This window comes from Hyperolius riggenbachi, chromosome 7, assembly GCF_040937935.1.
Source record: "Hyperolius riggenbachi isolate aHypRig1 chromosome 7, aHypRig1.pri, whole genome shotgun sequence".
Taxonomy (NCBI): domain Eukaryota; kingdom Metazoa; phylum Chordata; class Amphibia; order Anura; family Hyperoliidae; genus Hyperolius; species Hyperolius riggenbachi.
The window spans coordinates 326,379,540-326,400,649 of NC_090652.1; the positions used below are offsets into that span (position 1 = coordinate 326,379,540).

General features: G+C 49.8%; 1 protein-coding gene across 4 annotated transcripts in view; it reads left to right on the forward strand.

Annotated features, from left to right (window-relative positions):
• SLC35F5 (solute carrier family 35 member F5) overlaps positions 1-21,110 on the forward strand; it is a 203,058-nt gene that overhangs the window by 76,486 nt on the left and 105,462 nt on the right. For all 4 annotated transcript variants that reach the window (XM_068246336.1, XM_068246339.1, XM_068246338.1 and 1 more), the window contains 4 exons: positions 1,345-1,535; positions 1,872-1,953; positions 6,561-6,648; positions 15,921-15,985. In XM_068246336.1, coding sequence (XP_068102437.1) covers positions 1,345-1,535; positions 1,872-1,953; positions 6,561-6,648; positions 15,921-15,985 — 426 coding nt within the window. The remainder of the gene's footprint in view (positions 1-1,344; positions 1,536-1,871; positions 1,954-6,560; positions 6,649-15,920; positions 15,986-21,110) is intronic.

The window sequence follows — 21,110 nt, forward strand, 5'->3', positions numbered from 1 at the left end:
CAGCTGTCCTGTAGCACGGGGCCCTCATACATGAGCACGTCTGGGTTACTGTGCAGGTGTGGCTGTGTCCGTGCAGTATGGCCACGCTACTCCTTCATGCACAGGTGCAGCTGTCCTGTAGCACGGGGCCCTCATACACGAGCACGTCTGGCTTAGTGTGCCGGTGTGGCTGTGTCCGTGCAGTATGGCTACGCTACTCCTTCATGCATGGCTGCAGCTGTCCTGTAGCACGGGGCCCTCATACACGAGCACCTCTGGGTTACTGTGCAGGTGTGGCTGTGTCCGTGCAGTATGGCCATGCTACTCCTTCATGCATGGCTGCAGCTGTCCTGTAGCACGGGGCCCTCATACACGAGCACCTCTGGGTTACTGTGCAGGTGTGGCTGTGTCCGTGCAGTATGGCTACGCTACTCCTTCATGCACAGGTGCAGTTGTCCTGTAGCACAGGTCCCTCATACACGAGCACCTCTGGGTTACTGTGCAGGCGTGGCTGTGTCCGTGCAGTGTGACAACGCTACTCCTTCATGCATGGCTGCTGCTGTCCTGTAGCACAGGGCCCCTCTTACACGAGCACCTCTGGGTTACTGTGCAGGCGTGGCTGTGTCCGTGCAGTATGGCCACGCTACTCCTTCATGCATGGCTGCAGCTGTCATGTAGCACGGGGTCCCTCATAAACGAGCACGTCTGGCTTAGTGTGCAGGCGTGGCTGTGTCCGTGCAGTATGGCCACGCCACTCCTTCATGCACAGGTTTAGTCGCGCTACTCCACGCACGGCTGATCTGGCGATTGTTACGTGAGACTAATTTATGTGGCAGCAGCTGATGACAGATGGTTTCCTTCTAATTGTCTCTTGCTTGGCGTAAGCTGTTGAAAGCCATGTCCAATGTATCAGCAATTTCCTTATCGGGATAATCAGCAGTTTATTTCATGTCCTCTCTCTCCCCTCCTCCTTCCTCTGATGAAGGCCGAAGCTGTATTGATTTGTTCCGGGAGTCATTGGATTCCACCAGAGCCTTTGTGTGTACTCGGCACTATCTCCTCCATATATTCCTGTGCTTCTATCCAGCTGTCGGGGCGTGGCTCTTTTGTCCAGGTACTTGATTGTGGCTTAATAGCAGACTATCCATTACAAGGGCTCACCACACCACAGCCCAATGTTCAGCTCCAATTACACAAGTATGAGCGGGGAAAAGCTTTTCATTGGAACACATTTTAGGAGATCCTCTTACTGCTCCTCCTCTTCCTGCTCTCCTTGCTCCTCCTCCTTCCCCTGCTGTTGCTCCTCCTGCTCCTCCTCCTGCACCCCTCCTGCTCCATATCTGAGTGTATGGTTTCCTCTTTCAGCTGTGAAGAAGTCACGTGTTCGCTTCAGTAACCTAATGGAAGTACGGCAGCTGCCATCTAGCCAGGCTCTGGAAGCGAAACTGTCCCGTATGGCAAACCCACCAGTCCGTGATTGTGACTATACACTGAGAACATCGACAAAATTCACTGTCTGTCAGGTGGCCAAGATTAGCTTCGTCTTCTGCTTCGTGGTGAGACCTCCAACCGTTTCCTCCTGTAACACCCAACCCAAACTGTCTTCTCCTATCCTAAAGCCCTTTTCCCACCCCCCAACCCAAATTGTCTTCTATCCGATACTCCTGTTCCCACCCCCCAACCCAACCCAAACTGTCTTCTCCTATCCTAAAGCCCTGTTCCCACCCCCAACCCAAATTGTCTTCTATCCGATACTCCTGTTTCCACCCCCAACCCAAACTGTCTACTCCAACATCCATGAACTGACGGTATTTCTTCTGACATCCTCCTTTCTAACTCTGATGCCCCCTCTTTTCTCAAGTCTTTTCTTAATGTTTTGTTTCTACTTTTAGTGGTTCCTGGCAAACTACTCCTACCAAGAGGCCCTTTCTGAGACGCAGGTTGCCATTGTCAACATAATCTCCTCCACATCAGGTCAGTCCTTAGCATGGGTGTTTATATGGTTCCTCCAGTCTCCTCATTGGTGAATGTTGAGAGGGTTTCTCTACACAGGGATGATTGCATAGAGGTTGTCAGGAACCGGCCACACAGCTCGCCTGCAGAGATGGATCCTGATGGGTTTGACCAATTTTTTAAGAGGAGCGGCGTCTTTAAGCTAAAACATGGCTGTCACCCCCACCATCCACACTCTGTACAACTCAGCCACCGCTAGCAGTCATCCACGGCAATACTGCTAGACACCATACACACACAGATTCCTGCACTGAAGGAGATCTGTCCCTGTCTGTGGTAAATATGACCATATCATGCACTGCTGTCGAGCTGCACACACTCATTTTTTTTGGGGTCAGCCATGGGCTTTAGGCCAAAACTACGGGAATGCCCCACACACAATGCAATTGCACACGGTAGCAATGAACAATCTGAGAATAGAATCTGCCACTGAACTATAACACAATACACTGCAGTCTCTCTCTAGGAGATATCAGTTCTCTGCTTAGTACACAGAGGTAAAGGGGAACACCGCATAGATAATATATACAAGAGCATTTACTATACACTGCAGTCTCTCTAGGAGATATCAGTTCTCTGCTTAGTACATAGAAGACCAACTTCTAAAATAAGAATTTAATATTTCAAAAATTGGAGCAAATGCAGAAAGAATATATACAAAAACCCACCTCTTTAATTTTTCCAGTTAAAGAGTATTAATTGTCTGGCGGTACATATTTATTTATTTATTTCTTTATTTATTGTATTTATAAAGCGCCAACATATTACGCAGCGCTGATCATTAATTTAGGTTACAGACAATATTTAGGGGTGACAAACAGCAATATGACAATACAGGAATACAAGAAAACCAGATCACACACCATAGTATGAGTACCAGGTAATGCTTAGTCAGTCACTGGATGGAGCATGTAGATTAGGCAAGTTAGGTTCACTCAGATGCATAGCATGGGTGCACAGTAACGGAGGTGCAAGATCAGGTAGGACACAAAAGGAGGAGGACCCTGCCCAAAGGCTTACAATCTAGAGGGAGAGGTAAGGACATGAGAGGTAGGGGACCAGAGTTCAGCTGCAGGTCTAGAGCACTTGTGAGGGGTGGTAGGCCAGAGTGAAAAGGTGAGTTTTGAGGGCTTTCTTGAAGATGTTGAAGGAGGGGGCTGCCCTAATGGGTGGAGGTAGGGAGTTCCATAGTGTTGGAGCAGCTCTTGAGAAGTCCTGGAGGCGTGCATGGGACTGGGTGATGCGGGGGGCGGTTAGGCGAAGTTCATTGGAAGAGCGGAGTGAGCGGCTAGGTGTGTACCTCTGAGTAAGATCGGAAATGTAGGTTGGACAGGTTTTGTGGACAGATTTGTAGGTCAGACACAGTATCTTGAATCGGATTCTGGACTGGATATAACGTGGGTAATGCGCACTTTGTGAGAGTTTTGAATTAGATCAAGTCCTACTAGCAAAAGCCCTAATTCTGGGTTAGGAGGTAATGTGAGGCCTATTGCTATAGAAATTACTTTAAAGCTTAGTATCCAGAAGGGTTTTATGAAGGGACAATCCCATAATATGTGGACTAGCGATGCGATCTCCAGCATAAGGAGCAGTGTTCGGGAGAGAATGTTGATTACGTTGTTGGGGTAATTGTATAGTATTTTTTTTGGGAGGTTTCCAGATGAGTGATACATTTGGAGTTGAGCTTTAGGTCTGCTAGTGCTTTCTGAAGGCGTTCTAGAGTCATTGGAGATTGTGGATTAAGGTCCCATGTAGTTACTGGGCTCGATTCACAAAGCGGTGCTAACCCAGTTAGAGACTTTAGGCATGATAACCATTGCACCACGCTGGTGAAAAGCCAGTTTAGGTGTGATAAGTTTAGGCGTGATAGGTTTAGGCTTATTAAGTTTAGATAAGTTTAGATCGCTTGCAAAGTCCTGCACGCAAAGCAGCGCCATTAAACTCTATGCAAAGTGCACCAGACTTTGCTAGCGCAAAACTTTTGAGCAGCTGTGCACTGCGGTGCTAACCCAGTTAGTGCCTAACCTTATCACGCCTAAACTTATCACGCCTAAACTTATCACGCCTAAACTTATCACGCCTAAACTGAGTTTAGGCATGATAAAGGGCTTTTCACCAGCGTGCTAACTGTTAGCACCGCTTTGTGAATCAGGCCCCCTGAGTGTTGGAGCGGATTTGCAGTGGACGAGTTGAAACATTTATACCAGGAGGAGATTTGTGAGCTTGGGTTTGGGGGGAAACTACATCCCATATTCTTTTAGAAAGACATTTAGGTTTAATGGGGGTTGTTCTATGTAGGTGTGCAATTTGGATATATGTGTACATGTATTTATCTTCAAGCTTGTACTTCCATTTTAAGTAGGAAAAGGAGACTAAAGAAGACTGTGTAATTAAATCATTGATTAAAAGGATACCTGCTTTTATCCAAGTTTGTAAATTGATTTGGGGAATGATGGATTTTAGGGTCAATAAAGGAATATTCGCTGCTATATTCTCTCCATTATTTTATTAGTTTGGGTAAAATCTTCCATGCTGATATTTGCTGTTTGAATAGGAGTTGATTGTGAAGCCCATATGAGGTTTACATGGTCAAGGAGTGGAGTGTTGGATTGCGCTCTTTCTAGGGATACCCATGTGTTGTTTTTTTTTTCAAAGATGTGATTGTGCATGTGGTGGTTGTGCAGATGTGATTGTGCACACGTGGTGGTTGTGCAGATGTGATTGTGCATGCGTGCAGATGCAGACGTGATTGTGCACACGTGGTGGTTGTGCAGATGTGATTGTGCATGCGTGCAGATGCAGACGTGATTGTGCACACGTGGTGGTTGTGCAGATGGGATTGTGCACACGTGGTGGTTGTGCACACGTGGTGGTTGTTCAGTCGTGATTGTGCACACGTGGTGGTTGTGCAGATGTGATTGTGCACACGTGGTGGTTGTGCAGACGTGATTGTGCACACGTGGTGGTTGTGCAGACGTGATTGTGCACACGTGGTGGTTGTGCAGACGTGATTGTGCACACGTGGTGGTTGTGCAGATGTGATTGTGCATGCGTGCAGATGCAGACGTGATTGTGCACACGTGGTGGTTGTGCAGATGGGATTGTGCATGCGTGCAGATGCAGACGTGATTGTGCACACATGGTGGTTGTGCAGATGTGATTGTGCATGCGTGCTGATGCAGACGTGATTGTGCACACGTGGTGGTTGTGCAGATGTGATTGTGCATGCGTGCTGATGCAGATGGGATTGTGCACACGTGGTGGTTGTGCAGATGTGATTGTGCATGCGTGCAGATGCAGACGTGATTGTGCACACATGGTGGTTGTGCAGATGTGATTGTGCAGGCGTGCTGATGCAGACGTGATTGTGCACACGTGGTGGTTGTTCAGATGGGATTGTGCATGCGTGCTGATGCAGACGTGATTGTGCACACATGGTGGTTGTGCAGATGTGATTGTGCATACGTGCTGGTGCAGACGTTTATTGTGCACACGTGGTGGTTGTGCAGATGTGATTGTGCATGCGTGCTGATGCAGACGTGATTGTGCACACGTGGTGGTTGTGCAGACGTGATTGTGCATGCGTGCTGATGCAGACGTGATTGTGCATACATGGTGGTTGTGCAGATGTGATTGTGCATGCGTGCTGATGCAGACGTGATTGTGCACACGTGGTGGTTGTGCAGACGTGATTGTGCATGCGTGCTGATGCAGACGTGATTGTGCACACGTGGTGGTTGTGCAGATGTGATTGTGCATGCGTGCTGATGCAGACGTGATTGTGCACACGTGGTGGTTGTGCAGATGTGATTGTGCATGCGTGCTGATGCAGACGTGATTGTGCACACGTGGTGGTTGTGCAGATGTGATTGTGCATGCGTGCTGATGCAGACGTGGTTGTGCACACGTGGTGGTTGTGCAGATGGGATTGTGCATGCGTGCTGATGCAGACGTGATTGTGCACACGTGGTGGTTGTGCAGATGTGATTGTGCATGCGTGCTGATGCAGACGTGATTGTGCACACGTGGTGGTTGTGCAGATGTGATTGTGCATGCGTGCTGATGCAGATGGGATTGTGCACACGTGGTGGTTGTGCAGATGTGATTGTGCATGCGTGCAGATGCAGACGTGATTGTGCACACATGGTGGTTGTGCAGATGTGATTGTGCAGGCGTGCTGATGCAGACGTGATTGTGCACACGTGGTGGTTGTTCAGATGGGATTGTGCATGCGTGCTGATGCAGACGTGATTGTGCACACATGGTGGTTGTGCAGATGTGATTGTGCATGCGTGCAGATGCAGACGTGATTGTGCACACGTGGTGGTTGTTCAGATGGGATTGTGCATGCGTGCTGATGCAGACGTGATTGTGCACACGTGGTGGTTGTTCAGATGTGATTGTGCTTGCGTGGCTGTGCAGACATTGCATGCGCGGTGGCTGTGCAGATATGATGCGTGCGTGCGTGGTGCTGCAGACGTTGTGTGGTGTGTGTTTGACATTAAGTTGCTGCGCTCCATTGTATGCCTGTCAGTGACATTCATGGGCTTTCGTTCTTCACTCCGCAGGGCTTTTCACCTTGATTTTGGCTTCCGTGTTTCCCAGTAATAGTGGCGATCGCTTCACTCTATCTAAGCTGCTAGCTGTTACATTGAGGTAAGGGGTGTGTCACCAGCAGTGCTGTTACATTGAGGTAAGGGGCGTGACATCAGCAGTGCTGTTACATTGAGGTAAGGGGCGTGACATCAGCAGTGCTGTTACATTGAGGTAAGTGGCGTGTCATCAGCAGTGCTGTTACATTGAGGTAAGTGGCGTGTCATCAGCAGTGCTGTTACATTGAGGTAAGGGGCGTGTCATCAGCAGTGCTGTTACATTGGGGTAAGGGGCGTGACATCAGCAGTGCTGTTACATTGAGGTAAGGGGCGTGTCATCAGCAGTGCTGTTACATTGAGGTAAGTGGCGTGTCATCAGCAGTGCTGTTACATTGAGGTAAGGGGCGTGTCATCAGCAGTGCTGTTACATTGAAGTAAGGGGCGTGTCATCAGCAGTGCTGTTACATTAAGGTAAGGGGTGTGACATCAGCAGTGCTGTTACATTAAGGTAAGGGGCGTGTCATCAGCAGTGCTGTTACATTGAGGTAAGGGGCGTGTCATCAGCAGTGCTGTTACATTAAGGTAAGGGGTGTGACATCAGCAGTGCTGTTACATTAAGGTAAGGGGTGTGTCACCAGCAGTGCTGTTACATTAAGGTAAGGGGTGTGTCACCAGCAGTGCTGTTACATTAAGGTAAGGGGCGTGTCATCAGCAGTGCTGTTACATTGAGGTAAGGGGCGTGTCATCAGCAGTGCTGTTACATTAAGGTAAGGGGCGTGACATCAGCAGTGCTGTTACATTGAGGTAAGGGGCGTGACATCAGCAGTGCTGTTACATTAAGGTAAGGGGCGTGACATCAGCAGTGCTGTTACATTGAGGTAAGGGGCGTGTCATCAGCAGTGCTGTTACATTGAGGTAAGGGGCGTGACATCGTCAGTGCCGTTACATTGAGGTACGGGGCGTGACATCGTCAGTGCCGTTACATTGAGGTAAGGGGCGTGACATCAGCAGTGCTGTTACATTGAGGTAAGGGGCGTGACATCAGCAGTGCTGTTACATTGAGGTAAGGGGCGTGACATCAGCAGTGCTGTTACATTGAGGTAAGGGGCGTGACATCAGCAGTGCTGTTACATTAAGGTAAGGGGCGTGTCATCAGCAGTGCTGTTACATTGAGGTAAGGGGCGTGTCATCAGCAGTGCTGTTACATTGAAGTAAGGGGCGTGTCATCAGCAGTGCTGTTACATTAAGGTAAGGGGCGTGTCATCAGCAGTGCTGTTACATTGAGGTAAGGGGCGTGTCATCAGCAGTGCTGTTACATTAAGGTAAGGGGCGTGTCATCAGCAGTGCTGTTACATTGAGGTAAGGGGCGTGTCATCAGCAGTGCTGTTACATTAAGGTAAGGGGCGTGTCATCAGCAGTGCTGTTACATTGAGGTAAGGGGCGTGACATCGGCAGTGCTGTTACATTGAGGTAAGGGGCGTGTCATCAGCAGTGCTGTTACATTGAGGTAAGGGGCGTGTCATCAGCAGTGCTGTTACATTGAGGTAAGGGGCGTGTCATCAGCAGTGCTGTTACATTGAGGTAAGGGGCGTGACATCAGCAGTGCTGTTACATTGAGGTAAGGGGCGTGTCATCAGCAGTGCTGTTACATTAAGGTAAGGGGCGTGTCATCAGCAGTGCTGTTACATTGAAGTAAGGGGCGTGACATCAGCAGTGCTGTTACATTGAGGTAAGGGGCGTGACATCAGCCGTGCTGTTACATTGAGGTAAGGGGCGTGACATCAGCAGTGCTGTTACATTAAGGTAAGGGGCGTGTCATCAGCAGTGCTGTTACATTGAGGTAAGGGGCGTGACATCAGCAGTGCTGTTACATTGATGTAAGGGGCGTGACATCAGCAGTGCTGTTACATTGAGGTAAGGGGCGTGACATCAGCAGTGCTGTTACATTGAGGTAAGGGGCGTGTCATCAGCAGTGCTGTTACATTAAGGTAAGGGGCGTGTCATCAGCAGTGCTGTTACATTGAGGTAAGGGGCGTGACATCAGCAGTGCTGTTACATTAAGGTAAGGGGCGTGACATCAGCAGTGCTGTTACATTGAGGTAAGGGGCGTGTCATCGGCAGTGCTGTTACATTGAGGTAAGGGGCGTGACATCAGCAGTGCTGTTACATTGAGGTAAGGGGGTGACATCAGCAGTGCTGTTACATTGAGGTAAGGGGCGTGACATCAGCAGTGCTGTTACATTGAGGTAAGGGGCGTGTCATCGGCAGTGCCGTTACATTGAGGTAAGTGGCGTGTCATCGGCAGTGCCGTTACATTGAGGTAAGGGGCGTGTCATCGGCAGTGCTTTTACATTGAGGTAAGGGGTGTGTCACCAGCAGTGCTGTTACATTGAGGTAAGGGGCGTGACATCAGCAGTGCTTTTACATTGAGGTAAGGGGCGTGACATCAGCAGTGCTGTTACATTGAGGTAAGGGGCGTGTCATCAGCAGTGCTGTTACATTAAGGTAAGGGGCGTGTCATCAGCAGTGCTGTTACATTGAGGTAAGGGGCGTGACATCAGCAGTGCTGTTACATTGAGGTAAGGGGCGTGACATCAGCAGTGCTGTTACATTGAGGTAAGGGGCGTGACATCAGCAGTGCTGTTACATTGAGGTAAGGGGCGTGTCATCAGCAGTGCTGTTACATTGAGGTAAGGGGCGTGTCATCAACAGTGCTGTTACATTAAGGTAAGGGGCGTGTCATCAGCAGTGCTGTTACATTGAGGTAAGGGGCATGACATCAGCAGTGCTGTTACATTGAGGTAAGGGGCGTGACATCAGCAGTGCTGTTACATTGAGGTAAGGGGCGTGACATCAGCAGTGCTTTTACATTGAGGTAAGGGGCGTGACATCAGCAGTGCTGTTACATTGAGGTAAGGGGCGTGACATCAGCAGTGCTGTTACATTGAGGTAAGTGGCGTGTCATCAGCAGTGCTGTTACATTGAGGTAAGTGGCGTGTCATCAGCAGTGCTGTTACATTGAGGTAAGGGGCGTGTCATCGGCAGTGCCGTTACATTGAGGTAAGGGGCGTGTCATCGGCAGTGTTGTTACATTGAGGTAAGGGGCGTGTCATCAGCAGTGCTGTTACATTAAGGTAAGGGGCGTGTCATCAGCAGTGCTGTTACATTGAGGTAAGGGGCGTGACATCAGCAGTGCTGTTACATTGAGGTAAGGGGCGTGACATCAGCAGTGCTGTTACATTGAGGTAAGGGGCGTGTCATCAGCAGTGCTGTTACATTGAGGTAAGGGGCGTGTCATCAGCAGTGCTGTTACATTGAGGTAAGGGGCGTGTCATCAGCAGTGCTGTTACATTAAGGTAAGGGGCGTGTCATCAGCAGTGCTGTTACATTGAGGTAAGGGGCGTGTCATCGGCAGTGCCGTTACATTGAGGTAAGGGGCGTGTCATCGGCAGTGCTGTTACATTGAGGTAAGGGGTGTGTCACCAGCAGTGCTGTTACATTGAGGTAAGGGGCGTGACATCAGCAGTGCTGTTACATTGAGGTAAGGGGCGTGACATCAGCAGTGCTGTTACATTGAGGTAAGGGGCGTGACATCAGCAGTGCTGTTACATTGAGGTAAGGGGCGTGACATCAGCAGTGCTGTTACATTGAGGTAAGGGGCGTGACATCAGCAGTGCTGTTACATTGAGGTAAGGGGCGTGTCATCAGCAGTGCTGTTACATTGAGGTAAGGGGCGTGTCATCAGCAGTGCTGTTACATTAAGGTAAGGGGCGTGTCATCAACAGTGCTGTTACATTGAGGTAAGGGGCGTGACATCAGCAGTGCTGTTACATTGAGGTAAGGGGCGTGACATCAGCAGTGCCGTTACATTGAGGTAAGGGGCGTGACATCAGCAGTGCCGTTACATTGAGGTAAGGGGCGTGTCATCGGCAGTGCCGTTACATTGAGGTAAGGGGCGTGTCATCGGCAGTGTTGTTACATTGAGGTAAGGGGCGTGTCATCAGCAGTGCTGTTACATTGAGGTAAGGGGCGTGTCATCAGCAGTGCTGTTACATTAAGGTAAGGGGCGTGTCATCAGCAGTGCTGTTACATTGAGGTAAGGGGCGTGACATCAGCAGTGCTGTTACATTGAGGTAAGGGGCGTGTCATCAGCAGTGCTGTTACATTGAGGTAAGGGGCGTGACATCAGCAGTGCTGTTACATTGAGGTAAGGGGCGTGTCATCAGCAGTGCTGTTACATTGAGGTAAGGGGCGTGTCATCAGCAGTGCTGTTACATTGAGGTAAGGGGCGTGACATCAGCAGTGCTGTTACATTGAGGTACGGGGCGTGACATCGTCAGTGCTGTTACATTGAGGTAAGGGGCGTGACATGAGCAGTGCCGTTACATTGAGGTAAGGGGCGTGACATCAGCAGTGCCGTTACATTGAGGTAAGGGGCGTGACATCAGCAGTGCCGTTACATTGAGGTAAGGGGCGTGTCATCGGCAGTGCCGTTACATTGAGGTAAGGGGCGTGTCATCGGCAGTGCTGTTACATTGAGGTAAGGGGTGTGTCACCAGCAGTGCTGTTACATTGAGGTAAGGGGCGTGACATCAGCAGTGCTGTTACATTGAGGTAAGGGGCGTGACATCAGCAGTGCTGTTACATTGAGGTAAGGGGCGTGACATCAGCAGTGCTGTTACATTGAGGTAAGGGGCGTGACATCAGCAGTGCTGTTACATTGAGGTAAGGGGCGTGACATCAGCAGTGCTGTTACATTGAGGTAAGGGGCGTGTCATCAGCAGTGCTGTTACATTGAGGTAAGGGGCGTGTCATCAGCAGTGCTGTTACATTAAGGTAAGGGGCGTGTCATCAACAGTGCTGTTACATTGAGGTAAGGGGCGTGACATCAGCAGTGCTGTTACATTGAGGTAAGGGGCGTGACATCAGCAGTGCCGTTACATTGAGGTAAGGGGCGTGACATCAGCAGTGCTGTTACATTGAGGTAAGGGGCGTGTCATCAGCAGTGCTGTTACATTAAGGTAAGGGGCGTGTCATCAACAGTGCTGTTACATTGAGGTAAGGGGCGTGACATCAGCAGTGCTGTTACATTGAGGTAAGGGGCGTGACATCAGCAGTGCCGTTACATTGAGGTAAGGGGCGTGTCATCGGCAGTGCCGTTACATTGAGGTAAGGGGCGTGTCATCGGCAGTGTTGTTACATTGAGGTAAGGGGCGTGTCATCAGCAGTGCCGTTACATTGAGGTAAGGGGCGTGTCATCAGCAGTGCTGTTACATTAAGGTAAGGGGCGTGTCATCAGCAGTGCTGTTACATTGAGGTAAGGGGCGTGACATCAGCAGTGCTGTTACATTGAGGTAAGGGGTGTGTCATCAGCAGTGCTGTTACATTGAGGTAAGGGGCGTGACATCAGCAGTGCTGTTACATTGAGGTAAGGGGCGTGTCATCAGCAGTGCTGTTACATTGAGGTAAGGGGCGTGTCATCAGCAGTGCTGTTACATTGAGGTAAGGGGCGTGACAGCAGCAGTGCTGTTACATTGAGGTACGGGGCGTGACATCGTCAGTGCTGTTACATTGAGGTAAGGGGCGTGACATGAGCAGTGCCGTTACATTGAGGTAAGGGGCGTGACATCAGCAGTGCCGTTACATTGAGGTAAGGGGCGTGACATCAGCAGTGCTGTTACATTGAGGTAAGGGGCGTGTCATCAGCAGTGCTGTTACATTGAGGTAAGGGGCGTGACATCAGCAGTGCTGTTACATTGAGGTAAGGGGCGTGTCATCAGCAGTGCTGTTACATTGAGGTAAGGGGCGTGTCATCAGCAGTGCTGTTACATTGAGGTAAGGGGCGTGACATCAGCAGTGCTGTTACATTGAGGTACGGGGCGTGACATCGTCAGTGCTGTTACATTGAGGTAAGGGGCGTGACATGAGCAGTGCCGTTACATTGAGGTAAGGGGCGTGACATCAGCAGTGCCGTTACATTGAGGTAAGGGGCGTGACATCAGCAGTGCCGTTACATTGAGGTAAGGGGCGTGTCATCAGCAGTGCTGTTACATTGAGGTAAGGGGCGTGACATCAGCAGTGCTGTTACATTGAGGTAAGGGGCGTGTCATCAGCAGTGCTGTTACATTGAGGTAAGGGGCGTGTCATCAGCAGTGCTGTTACATTGAGGTAAGGGGCGTGACATCAGCAGTGCTGTTACATTGAGGTACGGGGCGTGACATCGTCAGTGCTGTTACATTGAGGTAAGGGGCGTGACATCAGCAGTGCCGTTACATTGAGGTAAGGGGCGTGACATCAGCAGTGCTGTTACATTGAGGTAAGGGGCTTGACATCAGCAGTGCTGTTACATTGAGGTAAGGGGCGTGACATCAGCAGTGCCGTTACATTGAGGTAAGGGGCGTGTCATCAGCAGTGCTGTTACATTGAGGTAAGGGGCGTGTCATCGGCAGTGCTTTTACATTAAGGTAAGGGGCGTGTCATCGGCAGTGCCGTTACATTGAGGTAAGGGGCGTGTCATCGGCAGTGCTGTTACATTGAGGTAAGGGGCGTGTCCCCCGAGAAATAGCGTTTGCAGGGATCGTGTTAAAGAGACTGAAGCGGAAAAAAAATGATGATATTATGATTTGTATGTGTAGTACAGCTAAGAAATAAAACATTAAGATCAGATACATCAGCCTAATTGTTTCCAGTACAGGAAGAGCTAAGAAACTCCAGTTGTTATCTCTATGTAAAAAAGCCATTAAGCTGTACACTTTCAAAGTCCTGGAGAGGGCTGTCTTCTGACTTTTATTATCTCAAGTGTAAGTGAACTATTTACTTTTTCTCTGCCAGAGGAGAGGTCATTAGTTCACAGACTGCTCTGAAAGACTCATTTTGAATGCTGAGTGTTGTGTAATCTGCACATATTAGAGAATGATGCAATGTTAGAAAAAACACTATATACCTGAAAATAAAAGTATGAGAATATTTTCTTTGCTGCTAATCTTCTAGTAATTATTCATAGTACACAACCAGTTCATTATATCATATATTTTTTTTCGCTTCAGTGTCTCTTTAACAAAAGTTTCCGTTTACAGAATAAGGTTTATTACAAATATAATTTACAAATTCGTTTTGACTTTTTGTTGTACTTATTTTTCGTTTTTAAATTTCGCTTACAGGAGTGTAACAAGTACATTTTCATTTACACTTATTTTGTCATTTAAAATTTGTTTTCATACGTATAATGCTTAAATATCATTTTCAACCTTCTTCTATTCAAAATACATCACTTTTGGTATTAACTGTGTTTTTTTGACTTATAATGTGTCGATTATAGTTTTCAGATTTATTAACTCACTAATATATCGCTTTTAATATTACCGTTATTTTAAGATTAATGCGTTTGTGGTTGTAAGGCTATTTATTCTGATATAGATATAGATATAGATGGATAGAGAGAGAGAGAGAGAGATAAATATATAGATATGTATGTATATATCTCTTTTTCTATTTATAATATTGTTAATGTGTATGTGATTTTAAGGCAATTTATTTTATTACAAATATATAAATTATTCTATTCATGTTATTTATAGTGAAGTATTTTAAAGATTAAATATATTATTGTTTATATGCGTGTAAGGGTGTTTGTGCAGTGGGAATGGTTAGGGTTAGGCACCACCAGGAGAGAGTTTGGGTTAGGCACCACCAGGGGAGATTTAGGGTTAGGCACCACCAGGGGTTGGTTAGGGTTAGGCACCACCAGGGGAGATTTAGGGTTAGGCACCACCAGGTGGTTGGTTAGGGTTAGGCACCACCAGGGGAGATTTAGGGTTAGGCACCACCAGTGGGTTGGTTAGGGTTAGGCACCACCAGGGGAGATCTAGGGTTAGGCACCACCAGGGGGGTGGTTAGGCACCACCAGGGGGTTGGTTAGGGTAGGGTGCCACTAGGGGAGATTTATGGTTAGGCACCACCAGGGAGGTCTTAGTATTAGGCACCACCAGGGGGTTGGTGAGGGTTAGGCGCCACCAGGGGGTTGGTTAGGGTTAGGGACCACCAGGGGGTTGGTTAGGGTTAGGCACCACCAGGGGGTTGGTGAGGGTTAGGCGCCACCAGGGGGTTGGTGAGGGTTAGGCGCCACCAGGGGGTTGGTTAGGGTTAGTGACCACCAGGGGGTTGGTTAGGATTGGGCACCACCAGGGGGTTGGTTAGGATTGGGCACCACCAGGGGGTTGGTTAGGGTTGGGCACCACCAGGGGGTTGGTTAGGGTTGGGCACCACCAGGGAGTTGGTTAGGGTTGGGCACCACCAGGGGGCTGGTTTGGGTTGGGCACCACCAGGGAGTTGGTTAGGGTTGGGCACCGCCAGGGAGTTGGTTAGGGTTGGGCACCACCAGGGGGCTGGTTAGGGTTGGGCACCACCAGGGAGTTGGTTAGGGTTAGACACCACCAGGGGGGGTCTAGGGGTTAGGGATAGGTACAAGGAGGAGGGATCTGTGTGAGAGCAGGGTTAGGTATAGTTACAGTACAATATATGTAATATATAACATTTATTAAATTATGTATATTTACACAAAGGGGGAGGTCTAGGGGTTGGGGATAGGGAGAGATCTGTGTGACGCTATTTGCCGTTTCATTTCCGTTTATACAACCTTTTTAGCACTAGATTTTCTTCTATAAGCTATAAACGAAAAATATTGTTTTACATTACAACTTATAATTTCGGCTATATCCTGCGCCCTTTTTCTCCACGCGCCTTTTTTTAAATGCACGCATGTCCTCCGCATTGCCGGTACTGAGGTAAGGGGCGTGCCCTTAACATTGCCGGTACTGAGGTAAGGGGCGTGCCCTCAACATTGCCGGTACTGAGGTAAGGGGCATGTCCTCTACAATGCTGGTACATGGTAAGGTGTGTGTCCTTTGCAATGCCGAAATGGAGGTAAGGGGCGTGTCCTCTGCAGTGCTGGTACTGAGGTAAGGGGTGTGTCCTTAGCGGTGCCGATACTGAGGTAAGGAGTGCGTCTTTAGCGGTGCCAGTACTTAGGTATGGGGTGTGTCCTCTGCAATGCTGGTACTGAGGTAAGGGGTGTGTCCTCTGCAGTGCTGGTACTGAGGTAAGGAGTGTGTCTTTAGCGGTGCCGGTACTTAGGTAAGGGGCATGTCCTCCGTAGTGTCGGTACAAAGGTAAGGGGCATGTTCTCTGCAGTGCCGATACTGAGGTAAGGGGCGCGCTATCAGCAGTGCTGTTACACTGAGGTGAGGGGCGTGTCCTCCGCAGTGCCAGCACTGAGATGAGGTATGTTTTGTTTGCCGGTGTACCATACTTCTACCCTTACTTTGCTTTCTTTTCCAGCATCGGAGGCATCATTCTTGTCAGCCTTTCTGGATCTGATGCTTCAAGAGATAAAGACTCTCTAGGTAATCATCCTCTTCAGCCGTGAATATTGTGTCCATGTATTTCCCCAGTCACCAGTATGGCCACACCTTCGTACGCCATGTCAGGAGGTGTGTCACCAGTATGGCCACACCTTCGTACGCCATGTCAGGAGGTGTGTCACCAGTATGGCCACACCTTCTTATGCCATGTCAGGAGGTATTTCCCCAGTCACGTATGGCCACACCTTCTTATGCCATGTCAAGGGGTATTTCCCCAGTCACCAGTATGGCCACACCTTCTTATGCCATTTCAGGGGGTATTTCCCCAGTCACCAGTATGGCCACACCTTCTTATGCCATGTCAGGGGGTGTTTCCCCAGTCACCAGTATGGCCACACCTTCTTACGCAATGTCAGGAGGTATTCCCCAGTCACCAGTATGGCCACACCTTCTTATGCCATGTCAGGGGTATTTCCCCAATCACCAGTATGGCCACACCTTCTTATGCCATGTCAGGAGGTATTCCCCAGTCACCAGTATGACCACACCTTCTTATGCCATGTCAGGAGGTATTTCCCCAGTCACCAGTATGGCCACACCTTCTTATGCCATGTCAGGAGGTATTTCCCCAGTCACCAGTATGGCCACACCTTCTTATGCCATGTCAGGGAGGTATTTCCCCAGTCACCAGTATGGCCACACCTTCTTATGCCATGTCAGGAGGTATTTCCCCAGTCACCAGTATGGCCACACCTTCTTATGCCATGTCAGGGGGTGTTTCCCCAGTCACCAGTATGGCCACACCTTCTTATGCCATGTCAGGGGGTGTTTCCCCAGTCACGTATGGCCACACCTTCTTATGCCATGTCAGGAGGTGTTTCCCCAGCCACCAGTATGGCCACACCTTCTTATGCCATGTCAGGAGGTATTTCCCCAGTCACGTATGGCCACACCTTCTTATGCCATGTCAGGAGGTATTTCCCCAGTCGCCAGTATGGCCACACCTTCTTATGCCATGTCAGGGGGTATTTCCCCTGTCACCAGTATGGCCACACCTTCTTATGCCATGTCAGGAGGTATGTCCCCAGTCACGTATGGCCACACCTTCTTATGCCATGTCAGGAGGTATTTCCCCAGTCGCCAGTATGGCCACACCTTCTTTTGCCATGTCAGGGGGTGTTTCCCCAGTCACGTATGGCCACACCTTCTTATGCCATGTCAGGAGGTATTTCCCCAGTCGCCAGTATGGCCACACCTTTTTATGCCATGTCAGGAGGTATTTCCCCAGTCACCAGTATGGCCTCACCTTCTTATGCCATGTCAGGAGGTATTTCCCCAGTCACCAGTATGGCCACACCTTCTTATGCCATGTCAGGAGGTATTTCCCCAGTCACCAGTATGGCCACACCTTCTTATGCTATGTCAGGGGGTGTTTCCCCAGTCACCAGTATGGCCACACCTTCTTATGCCATGTCAGGGGGTATTTCCCCAGTCACGTATGGCCACACCTTCTTATGCCATGTCAGGAGGTATTTCCCCAGTCACCAATATGGCCACACCTTCTTATGCCATGTCAGGGGGTGTTTCCCCAGTCACCAGTATGGCCTCACCTTCTTATGCCATGTCAGGGGTATTTCCCCAGTCGCCAGTATGGCCACACCTTCTTATGCCATGTCAGGAGGTATTTCCCCAGTCGCCAGTATGGCCACACCTTCTTATGCCATGTCAGGGGGTATTTCCCCAGTCACCAGTATGGCCACACCTTCTTATGCCATGTCAGGGGGTTTTTCCCCAGTCACCAGTATGGCCACACCTTCTTATGCCATGTCAGGGGGTATTTCCCCAGTCACGTATGGCCATACCTTCTTATGCCATGTCAGGAGGTGTTTCCCCAGTCGCCAGTATGGCCACACCTTCTTATGCCATGTCAGGAGGTATTTCCCCAGTCACGTATGGCCACACCTTGTTATGCCATGTCAGGAGGTATTTCCCCAGTCGCCAGTATGGCCACACCTTCTTATGCCATGTCAGGGGGTATTTCCCCAGTCACCAGTATGGCCACACCTTCTTATGCCATGTCAGGAGGTATTTCCCCAGTCGCCAGTATGGCCACACCTTCTTATGCCATGTCAGGAGGTATTTCCCCAGTCACCAGTATGGCCACACCTTCCTTTGCCATGTCAGGGGGTGTTTCCCCTGTCACCAGTATGGCCACACCTTCTTATGCCATGTCAGGGGGTATTTCCCCAGTCACCAGTATGGCCACACCTTCTTATGCCATGTCAGGGGGTATTTCCCCAGTCACCAGTATGGCCACACCTTCTTATGCCATGTCAGGAGGTATTTCCCCAGTCACCAGTATGGCCACACCTTCTTTTGCCATGTCAGGGGGTGTTTTCCCAGTCACGTATGGCCACACCTTCTTATGCCATGTCAGAAGGTATTTCCCCAGTCACGTATGGCCACACCTTCTTATGCCATGTCAGGAGGTGTTTCCCCAGTCGCCAGTATGGCCACACCTTCTTATGCCATGTCAGGAGGTATTTCCCCAGTCACGTATGGCCACACCTTGTTATGCCATGTCAGGAGGTATTTCCCCAGTCGCCAGTATGGCCACACCTTCTTATGCCATGTCAGGGGGTATTTCCCCAGTCACCAGTATGGCCACACCTTCTTATGCCATGTCAGGAGGTATTTCCCCAGTCACCAGTATGGCCACACCTTCCTTTGCCATGTCAGGGGGTGTTTCCCCAGTCACCAGTATGGCCACACCTTCTTATGCCATGTCAGGGGGTATTTCCCCAGTCACCAGTATGGCCACACCTTCTTATGCCATGTCAGGGGGTATTTCCCCAGTCACCAGTATGGCCACACCTTCTTATGCCATGTCAGGAGGTATTTCCCCAGTCGCCAGTATGGCCACACCTTCTTATGCCATGTCAGGAGGTATTTCCCCAGTCACGTATGGCCACACCTTCTTATGCCATGTCAGGAGGTATTTCCCCAGTCGCCAGTATGGCCACACCTTCTTATGCCATGTCAGGGGGTATTTCCCCAGTCACCAGTATGGCCACACCTTCTTATGCCATGTCAGGAGGTATTTCCCCAGTCACCAGTATGGCCACACCTTCTTTTGCCATGTCAGGGGGTGTTTCCCCAGTCACGTATGGCCACACCTTCTTATGCCATGTCAGGGGGTGTTTCCCCAGTCACCAGTATGGCCTCACCTTCTAATGCCATGTCAGGGAGGTATTTCCCCAGTCACCAGTATGGCCACACCTTCTTATGCCATGTCAGGGGGTATTTCCCAAGTCGCCAGTATGGCCACACCTTCTTTTGCCATGTCAGGGGGTATTTCCCCAGTCACGTATGGCCACACCTTCTTACGCCATGTCAGGGGGTGTTTCCCCAGTCACCAGTATGGCCTCACCTTCTTATGCCATATAGGGGGTGTTTCCCCAGTCGCCAGTATGGCCACACCTTCTTATGCCATGTCAGGGGGTATTTCTCCAGTCACCAGTATGGCCACACCTTCTTATGCCATGTCAGGAGGTATTCCCCAGTCACCAGTATGGCCACACCTTCTTATGCCATGTCAGGGGGTATTTCCCCAGTCACCAGTATGGCCACACCTTCTTATGCCATGTCAGGAGGTATTTCCCCAGTCACCAGTATGGCCACACCTTCTTATGCCATGTCAGGAGGTTTTTCCCCAGTCACCAGTATGGCCACACCTTCTTATGCCATGTCAGGAGGTGTTTCCCCAGTCACCAGTATGGCCACACCTTCTTATGCCATGTCAGGGGGTATTTCCCCAGTCACGTATTTCCACACCTTCTTATGCCATGTCAGGAGGTATTTCCCCAGTCGCCAGTATGGCCACACCTTCTTATGCCATGTCAGGAGGTATTTCCCCAGTCACGTATGGCCACACCTTCTTATGCCATGTCAGGGAGGTATTTCCCCAGTCGCCAGTATGGCCACACCTTCTTATGCCATGTCAGGAGGTATTTCCCCAGTCACGTATGGCCACACCTTCTTATGCCATGTCAGGAGGTATTTCCCCAGTCACCAGTATGGCCACACCTTCTTATGCCATGTCAGGGGGTATTTCCCCAGTCACCAGTATGGCCACACCTTCTTATGCCATGTCAGGGGGTGTTTCCCCAGTCGCCAGTATGGCCACACCTTCTTATGCCATGTCAGGGGGTATTTCCCCAGTCACCAGTATGGCCACACATTCTTATGCCATGTCAGGAGGTATTTCCCCAGTCACCAGTATGGCCACACCTTCTTTTGCCATGTCAGGGGGTGTTTCCCCAGTCACATATGGCCACACCTTCTTATGCCATGTCAGGAGGTATTTCCCCAGTCACGTATGGCCACACCTTCTTATGCCATGTCAGGAGGTATTTCCCAAGTCGCCAGTATGGCCACACCTTCTTATGCCATGTCAGGAGGTATTTCCCCAGTCACGTATGGCCACACCTTCTTATGCCATGTCAGGAGGTATTTCCCCAGTCGCCAGTATGGCCACACCTTCTTATGCCATGTCAGGAGGTATTTCCCCAGTCACCAGTATGGCCACACCTTCTTTTGCCATGTCAGGGGGTGTTTCCCCAGTCACGTATGGCCACACCTTTTTATGCCATGTCAGGGGGTGTTTCCCCAGTCACCAGTATGGCCTCACCTTCTAATGCCATGTCAGGGAGGTATTTCCCCAGTCACCAGTATGGCCACACCTTCTTATGCCATGTCAGGGGGTATTTCCCAAGTCGCCAGTATGGCCACACCTTCTTATGCCATGTCAGGAGGTATTCCCCACTCACCAGTATGGCCACACCTTCTTATGCCATGTCAGGGGGTATTTCCTCAGTCATGTATGGCCACACCTTCTTATGCCATGTCAGGAGGTATTTCCCCAGTCACCAGTATGGCCACACCTTCTTATGCCATGTCAGGGGGTATTTCCTCAGTCATGTATGGCCACACCTTCTTATGCCATGTCAGGAGGTGTTTCCCCAGTCACCAGTATGGCCACACCTTCTTATGCCATGTCAGGAGGTCTTTCCCCAGTCACCAGTATGGCCACACCTTCTTTTGCCATGTCAGGGGGTGTTTCCCCAGTCACGTATGGCCACACCTTCTTACGCCATGTCAGGGGGTG